At 43.7% G+C, this 23,736-nt stretch overlaps 1 protein-coding gene across 2 annotated transcripts in view; it reads right to left on the bottom strand.

The window, feature by feature from the left end:
• Positions 1-2,713: 2,713 nt before the first annotated feature.
• Positions 2,714-23,736, bottom strand: part of Catspere (catsper channel auxiliary subunit epsilon) — a 111,760-nt gene continuing 90,737 nt past the window's right edge. The window contains exons 18-22 of one of the 2 annotated variants that reach the window (XM_059280086.1): positions 22,208-22,307; positions 16,537-16,623; positions 11,915-12,072; positions 4,543-4,596; positions 2,714-2,900 (exon numbers count right to left, since the gene is read on the bottom strand). In XM_059280086.1, the coding sequence (XP_059136069.1) occupies positions 2,747-2,900; positions 4,543-4,596; positions 11,915-12,072; positions 16,537-16,623; positions 22,208-22,307 (553 nt within the window). In that variant the 3' untranslated portion in view covers positions 2,714-2,746. The remainder of the gene's footprint in view (positions 2,901-4,542; positions 4,597-11,914; positions 12,073-16,536; positions 16,624-22,207; positions 22,308-23,736) is intronic. The other variant, XM_059280087.1, reaches the window with a different exon arrangement.

A 23,736-nucleotide genomic window follows, 5' to 3' on the forward strand; every position in this document is an offset into this window, starting at 1 on the left:
AAAAAAGTATATGGAAAGGAAAGTGATTGGCAAAGTCTTTGATCGTCATTGATCATGTCACCACTACTCTATATCTGGAGGCAGCGGTGGCTTCAATCAACTGACCTAGGCGACTAGGCTGCTGCTTTTTTTTTTTTTTTTTTTAAGAAGCAAGGTTTCACTATGTAGCCCAGGCTGACTTTAAACTCCCTATCAACTTACTCTGCCCCTCTCCTGAGAAATGGGATTAAATCTCTCTCTCTCTCTCTCTCTCTCTCTCTCTCTCTCTCTCTCTCTCTCTTTGTTTTTTTCGAGACGGGGTTTCTCTGTGTAGCTTTGTGCCTTTCCTGGAACTCGCTCTGTAGACCAGGCTGGCCTTGAACTCACAGAGATCTGCCTGCCTCTGCCTCCCAAGTGCTGGGATTAAAGGCGTGAGCCACCACCGCCCAGCTAAATCTCTTTTTTTAAATTAATATTTTTTAAAATTTATTTTACATACCAATCACAGATCCCCCTCTTCCCCTCTTCCCAGTCTCCCTTCCCCAACCTATGCCCCATTCCCTCCTACAAGAAGGTAAGGCCTCCCATGGGGAGTCAGCAGAGCCTGGTACGTTCAGTAGAGGCAGGTCCAAGCCTCTCCCCCCTATCTCAAGGCTGTGCAAGGTGTCCCACCACAGGTAGTAGGCTCCAAAAAGCCAGCTCATGTACTAAGGATGGATTCTGATCCTACTGCCAGGGGCCCCTTAAGCAGATCAGGCTACACAACTGTTTCACTTATGCAGAGGGCCTAGTCCAGTCCCACGCAGGCTCCACAGCTGTTGGTCTAAATTTCATGAGTTCCCACTAGTTTGGTTCAGTTGTCTCTGTAGGTTTCCCCATCATGATATTGACACACTTTGCTCACAGAATTCCTCTTCTCTCTCTTTGACTGGACTCCTAAAGCTCAGCCTGGTATTTGGTTGTGGATCTCTGCATCTGCTTCCACCAGTTACTGGATGAAGGCTCTATGATGACAGTTAGGATATTCACTGATCTGATCACTGGGGTAGGCCAGCTCAGGCACCCTCTCCACTATTGCTAGTAGTCTAAGCTGGGGTCATCCTTGTGGATTCCTGGGAACTTCCCTAGCACCCAGTTTCTCTATTCCCATGATGCCTCCCTCTGGCATGGTATCTCTCTCTTTGCTTTCCCACTCCATCCTTGCTCCAGCTCAACTATCCCATTCTCTTATGTTCTCATCCCCTATCCCCTACCCTCCATTGCCACCCCTCATCCCTAGTTTACTCATGGAGATCTCATCTATTTCTCCTTCCCAAGGTGATCCATGAGTCCCTCTTTGGGTCCTCCCTGCCAGCTAGTCTCCCTGGAGCTATGGGTTGCAGTCTGGTTATCCTTTGCTTTACAACTAGTATAAACTTATGAGTGAGTACATACCATATTTGTCCTTCTGAGTCTGGGTTACCTCACTCAGGATATTTTCTAGTTCTATCCATTTGCCTGCAAATTTCATGATGTCATTGTTTTTCATTGCTGAGTAGTATTCCATTGTGTATATGTGCCACATTTTCTTTATCCATTCATCGGTTGAGGGTCATCTAGGTTGTTTCCAGGTTCTGGCTGTTATGAATAATGCTGCTATGAACATAGTAGAACATGTGTCCTTGTTGTGTGACTGAGCATTCCTTAGGTATATGCTCAAGAGTGGTATAGCTGGGTCTTGAGGAAGATTAATTCCCAATTTTCTGAGAAACTGCCATACTGATTTTCCAAGTGGCTATACAAGTTTGCACTCCCACCAACAGTGGAGGAGTGTTCCCCTTGCTCCACATCCTCTCCAACACAAGCTGTTATCAGGGTGATTAAATCTCTTTTTAAACATCTATTATTTAGGGCCTTGTGGCCCATTCCTTTAATCTCAGCTCTCAGGAGGCAGAGGTGGGTGGATCTCTGTGAGATGGAGGCCAATGTGGTAAACAAAGGGAATCCCAGGACAGCCAGGGCTACACAGAGAAACCCTGTCTCCAAAAGCAAAAAACAAAAACTGTACAAAAAACCAAACCCCCCAAACCCCATTATTTATTTATTTTTCTTTATTCTTATTTTATGTGTACAGGTGTTTTGCCTGCATGTATGTCTGTGTACCACATGCATGCGGTGCTGTTAGAGGCCAGAAGAGGGTGTCAGATCCCCTGAAACTGGAGTTACTGTGAGTCACCATGTGGATGCTGGGAATTTGGAAGAGCTGGCTACTTCCTTTTTTTTTCTTCCTTCCTTCCTCCTCCGTCTCCCTCTTCTTCTTCTTCTATTTATTTATCTATTTATCTATCTATCTATCTATCTATCTATCTATCTATCTATTTATTTATTTATTTATTTATTTTGGAGACAGGGTTTCTGTGTGTAGCCCTGGCTGTCCTGGAACTCACAGAGATCCACCTGCCTCTGTCTTCCCTCTGCTGAGATTAAAGGCGGGCACTGCCGCTGCCACTACCAGCCAGCTTCTGATTTTTATTTGTTAAATGCAATGTAACAGTGTATATGCTATCTTTAAAATGAATAACAACAATAACAAACAGTAATATATGTTATTTGGAGGAATAATTTAAGAACATTTTTCAGATCTTCAATTTAATAATAATATGAGCTTACATTTAATATTTCTTAGCCAAACACACATTCTCAATATAATTACATATATCTACATTATCTATCTATCTATCTATCTATCTATCTATCTATCTATATCCAGAATTAACTCTCAGATTTCCTAATTCTTCTTCAGTTTTGTAGGAGGCTTGTGAAGTGGCTCAAAAATAAACTGTCTATAAATCTTGGTGTACCAGAAATAGCTCAGAACTAGAATGCTGATGAATGTGAGCATCAAGACAAAAAGGAAGGCGACTACCAGGTAGACACTTGGGCTAGAATAAGAACAACAAAGAAGAAGCCATTATTCACACTCTGCCCATTAATTTCACAATCAAGCTATCTTAGAATGGTTAGCTGCCTTGCTGGTCACACAGATTAGAGTGCTAAGTCCTAGTGTCAGTCCTTAAGGTAGTTAAATGTTTGAGGCTGATCAGGAAGAAGAGTGTGACCATCAGGAGAGGAGGGATTGTGAAGGAGCTCTGGGAGTGGAGCAGAGGAGAGACCCAACTGTGGGTAGGAGTCGGCTAGTGATGCCTGGGAGTGGTGCAGAGGAGAGACCCAACTGTGGGTAGGAGTCGGCTAGTGATGCCTGGGAGTGGAGAAAGTGACTGGTGAAACAGTGTTTTAGGCGAAGGGAGATGTATGTGCATGGAGAAGATGCCACAGAAGTATGAAGAAACCTTGAGGTCCTTCCAGGACATTCTGGAATGGAACCTAGTTCAGTGTGACTGGAACTCCAGAGTCAGTGTGATTAGAAATGAGGAGTGACAGGTACCAAGAGGATTGGGGATGTGGTTCAATGGTAGAGCCCTTTGTCTACCAGGAATGAGGCCTGGGTTTGCTTTCTAGCCCTGAGGAAAAAAAAAGGGGGGGGGAAAATAGATGGGCATGTGCCAGATAAGAAAATGCTTACAGTAAGTAGAGAGCATGGAGTCTAGGCAAAAGGCAAGAAGGAGTTTCATGGTTGTGAAACAGGATGGCCGTTTTATAAGGATGATGCTGACTAAGTGTGAAGAATGAACTGAGAAGGGTGTGTAAACCAGTTTTAAGGTATTTGTAAGTGATGGTGTGAGTGAAGAAATGGAGAGAAGTGGTTAGGTCCAAGATCTATTTAAAAGTTAGACTGGATTTGTTTTGGCAATTGTTAAGATGTGGCATCTCGGGAATTTGAAGGAATAGAGAGAACTGCCAAGTGTGGGGAAGAGTCACCATCAGGATGGTGTCATTACTCACCAACAGCACATTCAGAGGGAAGGGGACACACAGGGAGAGCTGGCCTTAGTGTGCTCCCAGACTGGCCTGGAACTCCTGGGCTCAAGTGATCCTCTCGTCTCAGGCTACAGAGTGAGGGGTGCCACCCTTACAGGCTCAGGGCCTGGCTATCCCGCTGGTGGTAACTGAGCATTTGTGAATGTGTGTGAGGGTGTATGTGTGAGTGTGTGGGTATGTATGTGAGTATATTTGTGAGCACACAGGTGAGTGAGTGTGTGTGTGTGTGTGTGTGTGTGTGTGTGTGTGTGTGTGTACTGGAAGCTACTCTCTGCTGAGGCCCATCAGGTCTCTTCACCTGGGATTCTGTGTAGGACCTCCCTTGAGAGGGGGCTTATTTCTTAGTCTAGACACTTAGAGTGTTGTTTTCTAGTTGACTTTAACATCTTACTAGAACACTTAGTTGTAGTGTTACAGTTTCTCTTGGCCTGCAGTTATCTTAGTGTGATTTTTCCCTTCTGTGGCCAAGCAAATAGCTCTTTCTTGGACCTTGATTAGCATACCCCATCTTCTCTCTGCTAGGCATTGTGCTGAGATGGAGGGAGCATGGGTTCCAGACCAGCCAAAACAGTAAAGCCAGGAAACAGTAAAACTAAAACAAGCAAATACATAAAAACTGCAGCATTATTAGGTACTGCTCATTACCTGGGAATCACTCCGAAGGTCTCGATCGCAAAAATAGATGTTAGATTACAGAAACTGCAAATCAGAAAAAAAAATGATATTAAAGGTTAAGCTAAATGTATTTAAAATATCCTCTGCATCTCTATGGTAACAGTCAGATCATATGTAACCTTACTAAGGTGTCATTTTTTTGACAAGGACACAATAGATAGATGCACTTACAGAACAGTTATGATGGCTTTTCCATTGGTGCGTCTTTAGGCTGGATAACCATGCTGTCTTCACAGCATTACACACTTTGGGTGGTCGTTTCCAAGGCAACGGTCATAATGACATTAATAATAATGAACAATCTTAAGCATCTTCAGCAGTACTACACAGTTAACCATTGCATACTGAGCCCTCTGTTCACTGAAGATGGGTGATAAATTAGCATTTACTACATGCCTGGTGGCATGCAGAATGCTTACATGCACTGTTAGTCCTCGTGAGACCCCTTCCTTCCAGACGAGGGAGCTGACTGAGGCTCGGGTGGGCTAGGCAACCAGCAGACGTTTGCAGTGTTCTGAGTGGCAGCTCTGGGGATTTGAAATCTGGTTTTCCTGAGCTAAAGGAATGAGATCCATCTGATGGAGGCTTGTTCCCCTCAAGAAGCTGAGAGAGTCAGGAACTTGAGGGATGGGCTGCTGTTACCATTTCCAAAGTCACTGAGTCCATCCCATAGCTTAGTTTACTGCTTTAAACGAGATGGGATGGGACTAAACAGACATTTATGGCACAATTTGGGGGAGAAGACAGAAGAAAAGCGTTTGCTTCTAGTAAGCATTTACTGCATGCCCAGCAAAGTTGGGGCTTTTCACCCAGGCACTTAATGTACTTCTCAGAATACTGGAAAGATAGGCATTATTGACCACTTATGAACAAATTGGCAATTTGCTTAGTTCTGAATTTTGCTTTGTGTGATTAGAACTTGGAAGGTGGTGTTGTGCTGGGTGGTGGAGGTGCACGCCTTTAGTCCTAGCACTGAGGGTGGGGTGGGTGGGGCAGAGGCAGGTGATCTCTGAGTTTGAGGCCAGCCTGATCTACAGAGCAAGTTCCAGGACAGCCAGAGCTACACAGAGAAATCCTTTCTCAAAAAACAAAAACAAACAAACAAACAAGCAAACAAAAAACAAACAAAAAAGAAGAAAGGGCTCACTGTGTAGTGATAGATGGACAGATGATGTGGTAAATTGGGCAGGTTAGGGCATGTGTGTAATCACATGACTTGGAAGGCTGAGGCAAGAGACTGCAAGGTCTAGGCAAATGTTACTCCATATGAGAACTTGTCTCAAAAAAGACACAACTCCACAATACAAAGAAGTAGACAAACCCTTACTTCTCCCCCTCCACCCCGACCCCTACCCCAGACAGAGTTTCTCTGTGAGGCTTTGGCTGTCCTGGAACTCATGACATAGACCAGGCTGGCCTCAAACTCACAGAGATCCACTTGCCTCTGCCTCCCTGAGTGCTGGGATTAAAGGTGAGCACCACCACCGCCCGGCTGACAGATCCTTACTTTGAATCAGACACTAACATTCCTCTTTCAGAAAGTGGCAGGGCAAGTATACAGAAAATACGTCTCTCAGATTAAGTTTGTGGGGTTAGAGATTCATTACCCTGTTGTAGAGGAATGAATCTGTCTTACTTTTCTCATCGCTATGGTCGAACACCTGATAAAAACAACTAGAGGGTTTACCGTGGCTCATAGTTCAGGCTCTTGTCTATAGTCATCATGGTGGGGAAGCGTGGCAACCCGGCACAAGGCACCCATGTGAGGAAGCAGAGAATGAGGAATGCTGGAGCCCGGCTCATGTTCTCCTTTTCATCTAGTTGGGAACTCTAGCCCACAGAATTGTGCTGCCCACTTTTTTAGGGTGGGTCTTCCCTACCTCAGTCTAACCTAGAAAAATTCCTCACAGGCACACCCGGAGACTTGTCTCTGGTGAGTCTATATCTGGTCGACTTGACAATCTCAACCATGCATGGCAAAATGTCAGACTGCTGAAAGAGGTCTGTTGGGGTGACTTTATGAGATACGAGTTTCTCATCCACCTTCAGGCAGGGCCCAGAAGAAATTGTAAACGACAGCACTGAAAATTGCATCCCTGTCGGAAGCTAAGCGGAGTCTGGAGGTCTCAGGAAGGGGATGCTGCCATAGAAATGGGCTCCTCCATTTTGGTTAGGATGAAGCAAAAGCCAAATGGTTGGTTTTATAATTGGAGAAAGAAAGTATGGTTACCGTCGGAGAAAACCCTATTCAAATGACTGGGCTGGAATGAATCTTTGGGTATGGATACTTGATTATGGGCCCTCTTTGGCTGATATAACAAGGGCTCGGTTTATAGCATGGCAATAGACTGCTTGCCGAGCATGTATGAGGCCTCTGCTCAGTTCCAGTATTGCAAATAAGTAAACAAATGAAATTAACCAAATAAAATCAATATGGCACACCTAGGACATTGCCCTCAAAGGATGTGGGGCTAGTGGAGATGCTGCCAAGCGTGTGCCACTGAGATTCTCTTTTCAGGACTGAAGCATTTGTTTCCTCTCAAGGGGACCAGTATCTGCCAGGAGTTGCCCTCTGCCAAATTTACACCCCCTTTTGGGGAAAGTCTATCCCAAAGGCTAGTGGTTCAGAGGCACCAAGAACTTGTCCCTTTTCCCCAGTTCAGAACAGCTCTGTCTGTCAGGTTCTCCCACCCCAGTGTTCCTTGTGAAATCAACTGAAGGCTTCATTGGGGCTGCAGTTTTGCCTGCTTCTGCCTCTCCCCAGTCTTATTTCCTTCACTTTCTCTAAAGGTGGTGATTTTAGATCACTTCCCGACAGACCTCCTACGCTTCAGTCTACATCACAAAGTCTGCCTCCTGAGAAACCTGAGCTGGAAAATGTAGACCACCTCTCTTTAGGTCATCCGGCCAACTGCTCAGAAGACCGGAAAATCTGGGGCACCGATGAGATTTCCATGAGCTCGGTAGAGGCTCTTCCCAGGGTTATCTAGCCATGGACACATAGCTAATGAGCAGCCGTTCATTTGAGAAAGTATTTCTCCCCCTCACTGCTCCACTAGCCTCATAGGTAGAACAAAACCAGAAACAGTTTGTTTTTCCCCCAGGACTCTATCTACTCTATGAACCTACTGCCAGCGAGTTGGTTTTTGAACAGCATCTCATGGGACATTGTGTTCACCTGTTATACTGATGCTATGTGTGTGTATGTATGTATATATATACACACACATATTCAGGGAAAACCCTGCTAGACTGGAACCCAGGGCAAAGAGAGCTTTTCTGCGTGTTATAGGTGATACAAACAGTGCTGAGAGTTGGCTCTCCTGACCTGCCCCCAGAGCACTGGGTGACCGTGAAAACTTGGCTGCCTTTAGACATGTGTTATCTCTAATGTTTAAGCCAGATGTGATCTGTAGCAGATGTGATTCTGTCCTGAAGTACAAGTGATGTGTATAAAAATGGCCTCGCATGCATCTAACAGGTGATTGATAGCTCCCATTTGCTGAGACATTGAGAGTTCTTCATGGCGTCACTCACTGGCTATGAAGGAGAAAGAGGAAGGTGATTTGCAGATTGCTGTGAATTCAGATGGGAACAGTTGTGGCTCTGCTTAGGGACAGTGGAGAAGAACAGGCCTTCCAGGGTACAAAACTTCATACAGATGTTTCCTGACTTTCCCTAGAGGATGATGTGCCATAATTGTGGCAGGAATGGAATGTTGCATACGTGGTGAGGACATGGAAGAAATAAACCCCGATGAGAGAAATTGAAGGGAAGCATGTGTAAATAGGCTCCTCGGTGAGACGCTGGAGTATTCAAATGCTTGGGTCTCACGTGACTCTTTATCACCAGAGAAGGGGCTCTTCCTTTGTCATGTGACTGCCCTTAGCTAGCATCTTTCCCCAGTTACCCAAGTGCTTATTCAGTGGGATCATGAATAGCATGGCCATTGTGCCTGGTGTGTCTTCACTAGCCTGCATTTCCCTTATCCAGGCTGACCTGGACACTGACAGTACCAAGCACTGCATTTTCCAGCAGCAGCAGCCGCCGCCAGTCTGAATCACTGCACAGGTGCATTAATCCAGAGGCATTGGACAGCTATCTGCTGGTGGCTGATTTTATCAAAGAGAGGACAATGATTCTTTCTTCCTGTGACATGCTTCGGTTTGAATTTGCCTTTTTTTTTTTTTTTTTTTTTTTTTTGGTGTAGCTTCTGCCTGAAGCACTAGACAGAGGCACCTTGAGTGCCATGCATTTTTATCTTGTCCCAAAAGATTGCTTCTGACCAAAGAAGGCAAGAAGGCTGATGTGCATGGAATTCATTGGTCTCCCAGAATAGTGGATATTCTTTCAATTTTGTATTAATAGGGCGATCTTCTGTTGCTGGTGACCTAGGACATTTTTGATAGTCACCTGTTGTTCTTGTATAAATACTAATAAAGCTTCACTTTACTCTTTGAGCCTCTGGTTTTGATAATAAATTATATGGTAATGAGAGCTATAAAGCCAGAATGAAAGGTTACCAAGGAAGCTGCAGAGTTCTTACAATGAGGTAATACTATGAGCCTGTGCCAAGATAAGGAGTTTCTTAATCCCACTGCCAGAATACATGAGTTTGAGAATCAGATCAGCAGAATTGGGAGTCACTCAGTTTTTCATTTATAACCAAGGCACAGGTGGGTAGGACATGTTAAGAGCTCAGATTCCAAAGGAATAAAAACATTTTCTGTTACAAATACAATGTGTGGTGCTCGTTTAAAAACATACAGTACATAAAGATGGGGAGCTAAGCATGCATGGTGGTCCATGCCTTTAATCACAGCACTCGGGATACAGAGAGAAGATCTCTGTGAGTTCAAGGCCAGTCTGGTCTACATAGCAAGTTCCAGGACAGCCAGGACAGCACAGAGAATCCTGTCTCAAACAAATAATAACTTTAGGATCTGTGTCTATTTTTATATTACTTATATATGAACTAACATTGACTTTTCCCTTTTTTTTTCCATTTCTCATATATTACATATATTAGGTGTATTGGTGGTAAATGGTGCAGAATATGAAGTCAAGATCATGACAATATTAAAGGAGGAACAAAAATTCTTTAACAAATTAAAGGAGAATTTAGACTCGGCACTAGAAGCAATAAGACTGATTTGTTCCACTTTGGAGGGTAAGTGTATTTTTATTACTAGAGCATAATTACATTATCATAAGAGAACTTCCAAAGTTGACAGGATTGGGACAAGGACAGGATGATATGGACTGTAATGGGTATTTGTTTAGTTATTTCAACCCACTCATTTTTTTTCAGCTTCATTTAGTCCCTTTATATTTCTTAACTATTTTATTAGCTTGTATTCATTGTACAAAATCATACTTTTTAGGGTGACATTTTTCATCCCTGAATACCATGAGTTTCCATCATAGTCATGCCACATTGCTCTCTCTCTGTCCCTCTTCCCTGTTCCCTGTTGGTACCCTTCCTCACCCCACATAGTACGTACAGTTTCTACTTTTATGTCTTGTTTTTTTTTAAATCTAGATTTTTATGTATAAGAGAAAACATGCACTGTTTGTCTTTTTCAGTCTGGTTTATTTCACACAGCATGATGATCTTTAGTTCATTTTCCTGAAAGTGGTATTAATTTTGCTCTTTTATGGCTGAATAAAACTCTATTGTGGCTGGGCGGTGGTGGCGCACGTCTTTAATCCCAGCACTCGGGAGGCAGAGCCAGGCGGATCAAGGCCAGCCTGGGCTACCAAGTGAGTTCCAGGACAGGCGCAAAGCTACACAGAGAAACCCTGTCTCGAAAAAAAAAAAAAAAAAAACTCTATTGTGTATATATCCACATTTCTTTATCCATCTATTGGTAGACAACTAGGCTGATATTTCCTTATTCTTTTATCACACCTTTAAAGCCTTTTCTTTAAAAAATTAACATTCAAGCTGTGATGGTCTGAATAAGAAGAGGCTCATAGATTTGAATGCTTGGTCACTGGGGAGTGGAATTATTTGAAAGGATTAGGAGGTGTGGCCTTGTTGGAGGACTTGTGTCACTGGGGGTGGGCTTTGAGGTTTTAGAAGCCCAAGCCAGACCCAGAGGCTTACTCTCTCTTCCTTCTGCCTGCAGACCTGGATGTAGAATTCCCAGCTCCTACAGCATCTTGTCTATGGGTGCTACCAAGCTCCCCGCCATGCTGATAATGGACTAAATCTCTGAAATTGTAAGTAAGCCCCAACTGATATGTTTTCTGTTGTAGAATATTATTTTAAGGTGTGTTACTTTTGTTTATGTTGCATTTTTTAAAACTCTGTGAAGCTGTGTTACTGTGCCTGTCTAAAACACCTGATGGTCTAATAAAGAACTGAATGGCCAATAGCAAGGCAGGAGAAAGGATAGGTGGGGCTGGCAAGCAGAGAACATACAGAAGGAGAAATCTGAGAGGAAAAAAAAAGAAGTAGCCAGAAAAGGAGGAGGATGACATCGGGGGCCAGCCACCCAGCTACACATCAAGCCACAGAGTAAGAAAGAAAGCTATACAGGAATAGAAAAGGAAAAGCAGAAAAGCCCACACAACTCAAAACATAGTGCCAATTGCTAGACTCCCACTCAATTATTACTGCTTGATACGGTCCACATGGTATTGTATGAACCTGTCTCCCAGGGCTAAGCACATGGGTTTCCATTTGCTCTGTTTTCTTACTGTGCTAGGATGGAACCCAGGGCCTTGCACATGCTAGGTGTGATGGTTAATCTTCATCGTCAGCCTGACTGCATTTAGAATCACCATGAAAACACACCTATGGGAATATCTAGGAGGATGTTTCCAGAAATGCCTGGCTGAGGAAGACCCACATTAAACATGGCTGGCACAATTGCATAGGCCGGGGTCCAAGGGAAAAGAGAGTTGAGCCCGACATATGTTGCTCTGTGCTTCCTGTCTGTGGCTGTCGACTAGCTCCCTCACTCTTGGGCTGCTATGCCGTTATTGCCAGGATAGATTTCACTCTCAAACTCTGAACCAAAATACATCCTTCCTCTTTTATGTGCTTCTTGTCCGGTGTTTGGTCATGTCAGCAGGAAAAATAACAAATACATGTGGTAAGGGGACATAATACCAGAACGGAATTTTAAACCAAGTGATCCAATTAACAGTTGATGTGAGATCTCCTGCTTCCTTAGAGTATTTGCTACGATTACTACAAAGTGAAAAGCAAACATATAAATAATAAGGATAACAAAAATTAGATGTTTAGTTGGCATCAAATTAAACAAAAACAAAAACAAAATAAAAAAAAACTAGTCTTAAGGGAAAAGTGTCATAAAACATTTATTCTCACCTAAAATTTGGATCCAAGATTTTCACACGAAACACATACATTCCGGAATGGTCCATGGGCCATAGTAAATGGTTTTTATTAGAATGGTTTAAAATCTCATACGGTTGGTTTAGGTCTCCCGGCTTCCCAATAGCATAAGAAAAACAAGTCTTATAGTTCTGAGCAAGAAGCAAAGATAAAAAAAATAAGTTACTTTCTGACTTTAACAAAGTTCGATTCTACTACATGTGAGATTTATTTATTTTAATTTTATGTGAATGAGTACTTTGCCTGCATATACACGCACTGCCTGTGTAGGTCAGAAGAGAGCACCAGGGCCCCAGAAACTGGAGTTACAGGTGCTTGTGAGCTGCCTTGTGAATGTTGGGAACCAAGACCAGGTCCTCTGCAAGAGCAGCCGGTGCTCCTACCCACTCATCTTTTCCTTCCAGCCCAGATTCTCATATCTTTATCTTGGAAAATCACTAAAAGATGCAATGGCTACCCCTTTCTATTTTGCCATTGTAGTACCTGAGAGTGCCGTGAACATCCTCTACCAGCCCTCACTCATGGCCCAGGGGAACTTCTGAAGGGATGTCTCACATCGACCAAGATATCCTTAGTTTGGTGAAAGACCAGGATATCAAGTAGGAGTGTGGGAACAGGAGCCTCCCTGGACACAGATGACGGTTAGTTTTTCAGCAGGGGTAAAGGCTATAAAGGGATATGTTTGCTATGGATATAGCTCTAACATCAAGGCAGAGGTCCGGCTCAGCCCATGTGCAAGGCAGGTCTAATCCTGTATGGGTAGAATTGCCCTTAGAGTGAGACCACTGGGCTCCTCTAGGAATGGATGGGATTTCACCCACTTAGAATGACTGTTACCCATAACCGTACCACCTGGCAAGTTTATTTGGGTCTGGAAGTTTATACTTCCATCTATCCTGGATCATATACTTATTTCCATATCATGGATGCTTATGGCAGCTAAATTCTACTTATAGTTGTTGAATAAATAGCACTTCATTTATCTGATGGTATTTACTTCTTGATTTCTTTATTGCCTCTACATTTCGAGGCAGTGCTACCATGAGTATAATCTATCTTCAATATACTAGGTATTGGAGGTGAGTTATGCTATAATTTCATATGATGCATATGTGTTCAATCTAATGAAGTATAACTATTCATCATGATGAAATGCAAAACTAGTAGTAAAATCCATATCTTCTACCATTTCTCACCTCTGTTTACCTTTCTGTCACTGCATGTCTGGCACATTTATAAAACAGTATGTGGGGTATATATGAGTGAAGAACCAATGAAAGGTTCATAGTTTTTTATGTAAACTAACTTGAAAATGCAAAATATTCTGGGCATGGTGGCACATGCTTTAATCCCAGCACTGGAGAGGCAGAGGCAGGTGGATCTCTGAGTCTGAGCTCAGTCTGGTCTATATAGTGGGTTCCCAGATAGCCAGGGATATGTAGAGAGACCCTGTCTCAAAAGACAAAAGAAGAAAGAAAGAAAGAAAATACAAAGTATTTTCTGGACAATGGGAATTCTTGTGTATGGAGTTGGTAAATGAATGGAGCCACGAACTTGATTAAAAGAATGTGAGACATTTGCACTATGTGTGAGAACTGGGCATCTGCTCATCATCACAAAGGGGTCTTGTCACCAGGACCTGTTTACCTGCACCATTGTGTGCATTTTTTAAATTTTCATGTGTACAGTGTTCTGCCTGCATGTATGCCTGCAGGCCAGAAGAGGGCACCAGATCTTATTACAGAGGGTTGTGAGCCACCATGTGGTTGCTGGGAATTGAGCTCAGGACCTCTGGAAGAGCAGCCAGTGCTCTTGATCTCTGAGTCGTCTCTCCAGCCCCCTCTTCGTTATTTCTTAATACAAAGGATGATACTTACCAATGGATGCTCCTCTTTCTGTGTCACATTTGATGCTTCCTGTCATATTGTTGGACTCCCCCTACCCCCTCCCTTTTCATTTGTAAGCCATCACTTGATCAAGCTGTTTGGTGTCTGACAAAACAAATCTCCCCTAGACTCACAAATTCACTCCATTTCTAGCCAAGGACTTCTCAGTCATGTTCAGAGATTCAGACCCCATCCTGTATCACAGAAAAGCAGTCAGCCCTGCAGATGGTGCTGTTCCAATCTATTACAACATGGACTCAAAGACTTACAGAAATGCCACTTTTGCTTGTGAGTCTTTCAGATGTTTTTCTCTGAGAACTTACGGTGCCTAGAGCTACTTCTTGTGGGAGACTCCTTTACACTGTGTGAAGATGTGTCACTGTGATTGGTTTAATTAAAAGCTAATGGTCAATAGCTAAGCAGGAGGTATAGGCGGGACTTCCTGGTAGAGATAGAGGAAGTAGGAGGAGGAATCTGGGCATGTGAGAGAGACGAGTGGAGATGCAGAGTGGGCAGGATGGGCACTATGGAGATGAGGTAATAAAGCCATGAGGCAGAAAGTAAATTAATAATGGATTAATTTAAGTTATAAGAGCTAGTGAGAAGCAAGCCTAAGCTATCGGCCAAGATTTCATAATTAATAATAAGTCTCCAGGACATTACTGGGGATCCAATGGTCCTGACAAAAAAGTCCGACTCCAACTCCTCAGATAAATATGCCACTCATCCGCTTAGAAGCAGAAAGGGCAGACAGCGCAGCTGTGAGAATTGGAGACTCTCTGTCTCACTGTGGCTATATGTTCCAGGAAGAAAGGGTCCCTGGTTGCAAGGATGAGTTAATATGCTGTGATGCCCTGCAGTAGGAGCAGCCTTATTTCCCAGGGTTTAGTTAGAATCATTAAGAACCAGCTTTCCACACTACCCAGATGGGTTCATGCTGCTCACGATGAGCTCTGGAGATTGAGGGCCCAACATGATCCCTCGGGAATCTTTGCAGCTTGTAAACTATTTCAGTGGTTTCCTAGGCATAGTCCCTAGATCAGCAATGCCAGCTTCATCTGGGACTTTTAGAAATGCAAGTTTAGGGGCTGGATTGTCGCTCAGACACTTGCATAGCTCACACAAGGCCCCGGGTTTAATCTCCAGTGTTGAGTAGAGAAAGAAAGGGAAGGGAGGAGGGTAGAGTGGAGCCGAGAGGAGAAGGGGGAGGGGCAAAATTTGGGGCCCTACTTCAGATCTACTGAATCAGAAACTCAGGTGAGATCAAGTTATCTATTTCAACAAGCCTCCCGGAGGATCATTCCTGATGTCTGCTGAAGCTTGAGAACCACCAGACTATTTCATGCTGGTTCAGGCAAATTCCATGATTGCTAACCACCGAGATACCCATTGCTTCCTCGTGTACATTGTTGTTGAATGGCATCTCAGAGTACTGAGATGCCCTCTGTAAGATTTGTTCTTACAGTGTTCTTTGCACCTTTGCTCAACCCCAACCCCTTGGGTGCCTTTTAAAAAACAACAAAAATAACCAGGAAGGCAAGTTTGGTTTGAACTGAATCCATTATTATTTTAATTCCTTATGATCTGAAGTAATAAGTATTCCTTAGTAGAGGTGGATGAGCTATAGTTTATTAATTAGTTCTATAAATACATAATGTAGTGATACATTAACTATTCATTAGTTCTATAAATTCATATTAATTATCTACAGTGAGTTAGGGACTGTGAATATAGAGTGAGTAGAAGAACAAAATTCCCTTCTCTCTTGGAGCTTGCATTTTATTTTATTTTTGCTTTTGGTTAAGATTTATTTTTTAGCTTGAATTATGTGTGTCTTTGTATGACTGGAGGCCAGAAGAGGGTGCTGGATCCCCTAAAGCTGAAGTTCTAGGCCTTGAAGTTTATAGGAGCCATCTGACATGGGTTCTGGGAACAGAACTCAGGTCTCCTGCAAGAGCAGCACATGCTCTTAACTGCCAAGCCATCTCTCCAGCCCTTAGTATTTACATTGTAGTTGGTCAGCTAGGTAATAAGACTTTCAAACTAGGCTGCATAATGTGTCAGATAGTCATAAATGTTCATAATACTGGAGAAAAGCAGGGGAAGAGGAAGGCTCTCATGGGAGTCACGGCCAGGGGAGAGCTCACAGACTACTTCATTTTTAAATACAGAAATAAATAGGTCATCTTATTTTTCTTCTTAAAACATTTATTTTTATTATTATTTTTTAAAGTGTGTGTGTGTGTGTGTGTGTGTGTGTGTGTGTGTGTGTGTGCATGTACATGTGCAGGTGTGTGTGCGCGTGTGTATGTGCCTGTGGAGGCCAGAGATATCATGTTCCTGTAGACCTAGGGTTACAGGCATTTTGGAGCCTCCAAACATGGTGCTGGGAACGGACTTCTTCTACTCTGTAGGAGCACTGTGTACTCTTAACCATGTGCCATCTCCCCCAGCCCCACAAGACAACTAGTCTTCTCAAAGGCTTAGTCTCCATACTTTTATGTCTTTTGATAACACTCAAATGAAGATTTTTCAGCAGTGAATATTAAATTTGTACTAAAGAGTGCACAGAAAAAAAAATCAAATTACAGACAAGAAATTTTGAAGTAATTGGAAAGTAGTATTTGATTTACCCTAAGCAATTTAGATCCGAAGTGTTTCCATCAAGCTTTTGTTAATCTCAAATGCCAACTTCAGTCTTTTTCTTACCTGAGGCCCCCAGACGTCATCCAGTGGGAGGTCCTTGTTTTCCTCTATCATGGACTTAAGCGTCTGCGCTTCGTTTATACAGCCACTCTGCCAAAAGATGGCCACATAGGATCATGGAGAAGGCTTCGCATTGGCTTGTTTTAGAGTATCTTATATATCTTGATACCACTGAACAATTTATCTTTTTAAAAGAACTTTCATTTAAATAAAGTACAGTTTTTTTTCACTTCTTAAATGCAATAGTTTTAAACACTGAAAATGTTCAATTCGGTGGCATCAGGTTCGTTCCTAGCACTAATGCCAACACTGAGTCAAACAGATCCTCACTCCTTTCTCCCTGCGGCCCCTGGCAACTAAAGTTTACTTTCTGCTCATTTTTTTTTAAACTAACTAATGTTTACAAGCAGAATAGTTCAGTATTTGCCCGCAACTAGCTTTGTTTCATTTAGCATAATGCCCTCACAGGCCATCCATAGTATAACGTGTGTGAGAATTTCCTTCCTTTTTACAGCGAGGCCACATCCCACTGGAAGCGTAGAATACATTTTATCTGTTGGTCCCTCGAGTTGACTGTTTCATTTTTTTTTTGTTGTTGTTGTTATCATGTAGAGTGCTCACAGAACATTGGTATATAAGTATCTGAGTCCTTGCTTTTAAGTCTTTTTAAAAAATTACATTTGTGGGCTGGAGAAATGGCTTAGAGGTTAAGAGCACTGACTGCTCTTCCAGAGGTCCTGAGTTCAATTCCCAGCAACCATATGGTGGCTCACAACCATCTGTAATGAGGCTATGACCTCTTCTGGTCATACATGCTGTATACATAATAAATAAATAAATCTTTAAAAAAATTACATTTGTGTGTGCAGGTGTACATGTGTGCAAGTGCATGCTGTAGGGTGAATGTGGATGCCAGAGGACAGACAACTTGTGGGTTCCTTCCTGCCACTGTGTGGGTCCTGGGGGGACTGAACTCAGGTCACAGGCTTGATGGTGAGCTTCTGTATCCGTTGGGCCTTCCTGTGAAACTGGAGTTGCTAGGTCCTGTGAGAATTTCGGTAGAATTTTAGGAAGAATTATCAGACTATTTTCCATAGCACAAATCCCTTCCTTTTATTTTAAACCCTTCTGAACCTGAAAAAAACGAAACAAACAAACAAACAAAAAAACCAAACACAGATGCCAAAACAAACACACACAACTGCGAAAACCCTTCTACCCCTAATTTTAAAAAAAAAAAAAAAAACCTGGACTGTTTCTGGGAGTCCTAACAAGCTTCTCTGAAAGTCTCCCTGGCTTCTCCATTCTCCAAACAATCACCGTCTGGCTCTTCTAGGCATTACTCCTCACCAGATAGTGCATCTCCACACATTGTAGTCTTATCCCTCAACATCTTTCGATACACCATTTGATGGCTGTTAAACAAGATTCCCCTCTCTCCCTTTCCTTACAGGCTTGGCTGCTGTAGGTAGTACTGTGCACACGGGTGTACACAACACCCTGGAGAACATTCTTTCCACCCTTGAGCATACAGGCATGGGTGGTGGGCACCGGCGGTCGTGCTTTGAAATCTCATTGGCTGCTGTCTGTCTCCCAGCATGCAGGTGCCCTTTACACCCCAGTGATGTGTCTGTCCTCATTTCTCCTCCACCGCTGGTGCTTATTGCTTGTCTTTATTCTTGTGATGCCGGTGTGTGTGCAATAGTGTCTCACTGTGGATCTAATTTACATTTCCTGAATGTTCTCAGCTGTCAACTAGACATTTGTACATTGTCCTTGGAGAAATGTCTATTTGAGTCCTCCCCCCCTCCCCCCGGCGTTTACTGTGTGTTCTGGACATTCTCCTATCAAATATATGATCTGCAAATGCTTTGTTCCATTCTCTGGGTTGTCTTTCTACTCTTGTGTCTTTTGTTTGTTTGTTTTTGAGACTGGGTTTTTCTGTGTGACAGCCCTGGCTGTCTTGGAACTCTCTGTGGCCCAGGCTGGCCTCGAACTCACAGAGATCCACCTACCTCTGCCTCCCAAGTGCTGGGATTAAAGGCTTGCACCACCACTGCCCAGCATTCTTGTATCTTCTGATATACACAAGTTTTAGATTTTCATGACATCCACTTTGTCATCCCTTCCCTTTTCTTCCCCTTCTCTCTTTTTGCTCCCTTCTCTCTCTCTCTCTCTCTCTCTCTCTCTCTCTCTCTCTCTCTCTCTCCCTCCCTCCCTCTCTCATTTCTTTCCTTCCCTTTTCCCTTGCCTGCTCTTTTCCTCTCTCATTCTTTCATCTGTGACTTGATATCATAGCCAATAAATCATTGCCCAAATCAATTTTGGGGTGATTTTTATCCCTCATTGTCTTCTAAGAAAATGTTTAGCCGGGCAGTGGTGGCGCACGTCTTTAATCCCAGCACTAGGGAGGCAGAGGCAGGCGGATCTCTGTGAGTTCGAGGCCAGCCTGGGCTACAGAGTGAGTTCCAGGAAAGGCACCAAAACTACACAGAGAAACCCTGTCTTGAAAAATAAATAATGAAAAAAAAAAGAAAGAAAATGTTTGGGGTCTTAGATTTAGACCACAGATCCATTTGAATTACTGTCTGCACATGATATTAGATGAGAGTTCCATTGTGCTTTTTGTTTTTAATGAGTATTAGTGTTTGCCTGAATGTATGTCTGTGCACCAAGCGTATGCAATGCCCACTGTGGCCAGAAGGGGTCAGATCTCCTGGGACTGCAGTCCCAGATGGTTGTGAGCCACCGTGTGGGCGCTGGGAACTGAACTGGAATCCTCTGCAAGAGCAGCCTGCACTCTCCAGCATTGAGCCATCTCTCCAGCCCCTGCACTTTATGTGTGCGTGTGCGTGTGCATGTGCGTATGTGTGTGTGTGTGTGCGTGCGCGTGCGTGTGTGTGCGTGTGTGTGTGCGCGCGCGTGCGTGTGTGTGCGTGTGCGTGTGCGTGTGTGCGTGTGTGCGTGCGTGCGTGCGTGTGTGTGTGCGTGTGTGTGCGCGCGTGCGTGTGTGTGCGTGTGTGCGTGCATGCGTGTGCGTGTGTGTGTGTGTGTGTGTGCGCGCGCGTGCGCGTGCGTGTGTGTGCGTGTGTGTGTGCGCGCGTGCGTGTGTGTGCGTGTGTGTGTGCGCGCGTGCGTGTGTGTGTGTGTGCATGCGTGCGTGCGTGTGCGTGCGTGTGCGTGTGTGTGTGTGTGTGTGTGTGTGTGATCAGTTTACCCAGCACTATTTGTTCAGTAGACTGTCTTTCCCTCATTGAGTGGTCCTGTATGAAGTAAATCACTTCTGTGCCCTGGAGGGGACACACTCTTTAAATGCCTGGTACAGTGTTTTACATTGTCAATCACTAGACTGAAATCTCTTTTAGTCGAATGATCCAGCTAGCTTAGTTCCAGGTATTGTCATATATGTCCTGTGTGTGTGACCAGCAGCCCGGACACAGGCGTGGGCAGGGCAAAAGAAAGATGAGCATTTACAGTTGCCATGGCAGCATGCAGGAATCACACCTGGGAGAGAGAGCCAGTGACAGAATAAGCTATGGAGAGAGAAAGAAGGGAAGACTGGTAATGACCGAGAGGGAGAAGCAAAAGGTTCACCAGGATCGCGTCTCAGCTATGTGAGGACAAACAGGAAGTCAAGGAGGAGCAGGATTGGCAGGAGGGCTGCAGCACTGTGGGGGAGCTGTGACGTCTGGACTCACATTCAAGTCTAATGGCTCTGTGCAATCCCAGGTCTGCACTGTTCACAGGGGTGGACGTGAGCAAAGTCTGTAGTGTGATGTTAAGAATCTTTTTTGTTTGTTTGTTTGTTTGTTTGGTTGGTTGGTTTTTCTGAGAAAGGGTTTCTCTGTGTAGCTCTGGTTGTCCTGGAACTTACTCTGTAGACCAGGCTGGCCTCAAATTCAGAGACCCACCTGCCTCTGCCTCCCTGAGTGCTGTGATTAAGGGTGTGTGCCACCACGCCTGCTTTGTGATGTTAAGAATCTAACCCAGCACACTAGGCAAGAGCTCTACTTTGTTTCAGCTTCACTGAAACAAAATGACTCATTTGTTATCTGAGACAGAGATAGCCCCGGCTAGCCTACAACTTGATAAATACCTACATATGACTTTGAATTGGTCTTCCTTTCTTCATTTCCCAAGTGTTAGGATTGCAGGTGTGTCTCATCACACCCAATCAAAGGTTTAATTCTGGATTATACAAAGCCTAACTCAGTTGTCCCTGGTTACACATATCTGGTGAGTGTCCCTCCTTGAAGCATGAATTAGGAAGCCGGGCATTTACATGGTGGCTCCTTGAAGTTCCTCCTCTGGATTATTTCTTTCAGTTCATGTCTAGTCCATTCACAGCTGATAGTGTAATATATAATGTGACAGGAAGCATGGAGGTCCATGGGAGAATGATGGATAGACTTCCTGCTCACATTGCAGTCATGAGAACCAGTCATGGGTCCACAAAAAAGGGTCTGGGAAATGTAGTCTTTGTTCATAGTTCTTTTTTCTCAGCAATGCCTCTAGGCAATGGATGAAAGGGTTGTCCTCTGGCCTCCACACACATGTACTCATGTGCATGTGCACACCCATACAAATGTACACACACACACACACACACACACACACACAATTTAATCATGTATCAATGGGAAAGAGGTAGACCACAAGGTCTTCCATATTGGATGCTGAACAACCCCAGGGGAATGTGTGGTGGGATGGATTTGTTTGGTTCTCACAGTGGTCCAGTATAATGAAGTTTTCCTGGTTGCCCTCTAGGTGGGTGGTATATCTCTGATAATTAATCTCTAATGAGAAAAAATGTCACATAGAAAGGAGTCACTCTGGTTTTCTTTGGGCCTGAGATCTCAAGGGAATCTCAGGAAATCCATGCTGTCAACTTCTAGAAGGCTCTATATCCATGGGAAGGCTTCAAGACAAAAACAAACAAACAAACAAACAAACAAACAAACAAAAACCCCACAGGGTGTAGGAAGAGTGATTGCAAAAGGCAGAGTAGGAGGATGGGTCCAGGAGGCCGACATCCGCTGGTCTTGGAGGATGGAAGGGAATGAGGAGTCAGTAGGGTCAAATGATGCAAAGGCATGGAGAAAGATGAACCTAAAGAGCACCCATTTGGGGCTGGAGAGATGGCTCAGAGGTTAAGAACACTGGCTGTTCTTCTAGAGGTCCTGAGTTCAATTCCCAGCAACCACATGGTGGCTCACAACCATTTGTAATGAGATCTGGCTCCCTCTTCTGGCCTGCAAGGATGAATGCAAACAGAACACTGTATACATAATAAATAAATAAATCTTAAAAAAAAAAAAAAAAGAGCACCCATTTGATTTAGCACCGATGTCTTAAAGCCAAAGGCAGACCTATAAATAATTAAACAGTGAACACAGTTCGGACACAAAAGAAAATACTGACATATAATTGCATCATCCTGCTGTTACATTGTTTTGTTTTGTTTTTTTGACCTTTCTTCTGCCTGTTTTATGGGACAACAGCCCCTTTTCAGAGATGGGTCTCAGTAGTCACTGACTTTAATACAGAGTTGACATAATCTTTTACTTATTATGGCTTGGTTTCACTTCCCTTAGATAATTTACATACAAATCGAAAATCAGAAGAGTATGTTTAATTGCATGCTAAGTTCTGTTTAAATTCAACAATGTCCTACCTGCTTCATAGTATAATTAAAGGTATAGTCGTTCCTGCCGTGGATTTCCCACACGATGAAATTTGCTTCGACTATTTTAACAAAGCCGTTTTCATCATACCTGAAACAACAAACAAAAAAATAGCAGCTTAGTGTCCAATAGAGGGCCTGAGCTCACAAGTCAGGCAGGCTTAGGTTTAAATCCTTTTCATTTTTTGAGATAGGGTCTTATATCGCCCAGGTAGGCCTCAAGCTTACTATGTAGTGAAGGATGACCTTGAACTCCTGGTCCTCTGTCTCCACTTCCCAAGTGCTGGGATCACAAGCATATGCCATTCAGAGTGGTCAAATCTTGTCTTCATCACTTATTAGCTTTGTGATCCTGGGGAAATTACTGGAGCTCACCAACTCCTACAAGTATTTATCTGTGCTATAATTGTATCTAATGGCTGTGTTGTTTTCCCCAACTGAGTGAAATAAGAGAGCTTTGTTTTGAGAAAGGATCTTGTGCAGCCCACACCCATCTTGAAGTTTTGGGTTTACTGTGTAGCCAAGGCTAGACTTGAACTCCTGCTCTTCGTGTTTCCACCTCTCAAGTGCTAAGATTACAGGTGGACACCACCATGTCCAGTCCCAGTCAGCAGATGTCATTCAAAATAAAAACCTAACAGTAGAAGAGGAAATTGGAACCATAACTTTTCCTCGTTGCCATAGATTGATGACATGGGCATAGACGGGGTCCTGGTAACATGGAGAAAGACAGGAAAATGAGATTTGTGGAAGGACAAGACAAGGGTCTCTTGGTATCCTGAGATCACATATCCTGTGGTGGAGTTCCCATAGTGAAGGCAGAACGATGCAGACTTCCCAGGAGGGGGCAGCTGGAATGCGGGCTGAATTGGAAGAGCTGAGGTGGGGCTGGGAGACAGTCATCTCCACAGCAGCAGCAGCAGACATTGTCACAACTCCTACATGGACAGGTTACTCCCTTGTGATGCTGGGACAGGATATACCAGCCCCGCCAAGCTGAGGGTAGTTCCCTTAGACCCATGGAGTTTAAAAGGAGATCTGGTACTTTATATGAAGAAAAATAAACACTCAAGAGCAAAGATAAAGTTGTTATTAATAAATTTACACCTTTGCATTGTAGAACTCATGACCATACAAATGGTTACATTGCTTCCTTCTCCACCAATTATTGCTCCCCTCTCTCCACCTCCTTCTCCCCACTTCCTCCTGTCCCTCCCTCCCTCTCTCCCTATCTTTCTTTTTCTGAGAGAGTCTCATAGCTCAGACTGGCTGGCCTCTGACCCAATATGTAGCTGAGGATGGCCTTGAACTCCTGAGCCCCCTACCTCTAGTTCCCAACTGCTGTGATTACAGACTCGTGCCAACTTTCCTTGCTCCTTATTGCTCACGTTTCCGAATGAGATTGTCCCCATATACTCATTGGATGGAAATTTCCCTAGACTCAGACTTTAGTATCGAGTTCTTGCTTCTAGGCTGCTGATTCTTGCATTGTAACCCTGCTTTTAAAATACAGTTTATCG

This window comes from Peromyscus eremicus, chromosome 15 (assembly GCF_949786415.1).
Source record: "Peromyscus eremicus chromosome 15, PerEre_H2_v1, whole genome shotgun sequence".
In the NCBI taxonomy this organism is placed as follows: domain Eukaryota; kingdom Metazoa; phylum Chordata; class Mammalia; order Rodentia; family Cricetidae; genus Peromyscus; species Peromyscus eremicus.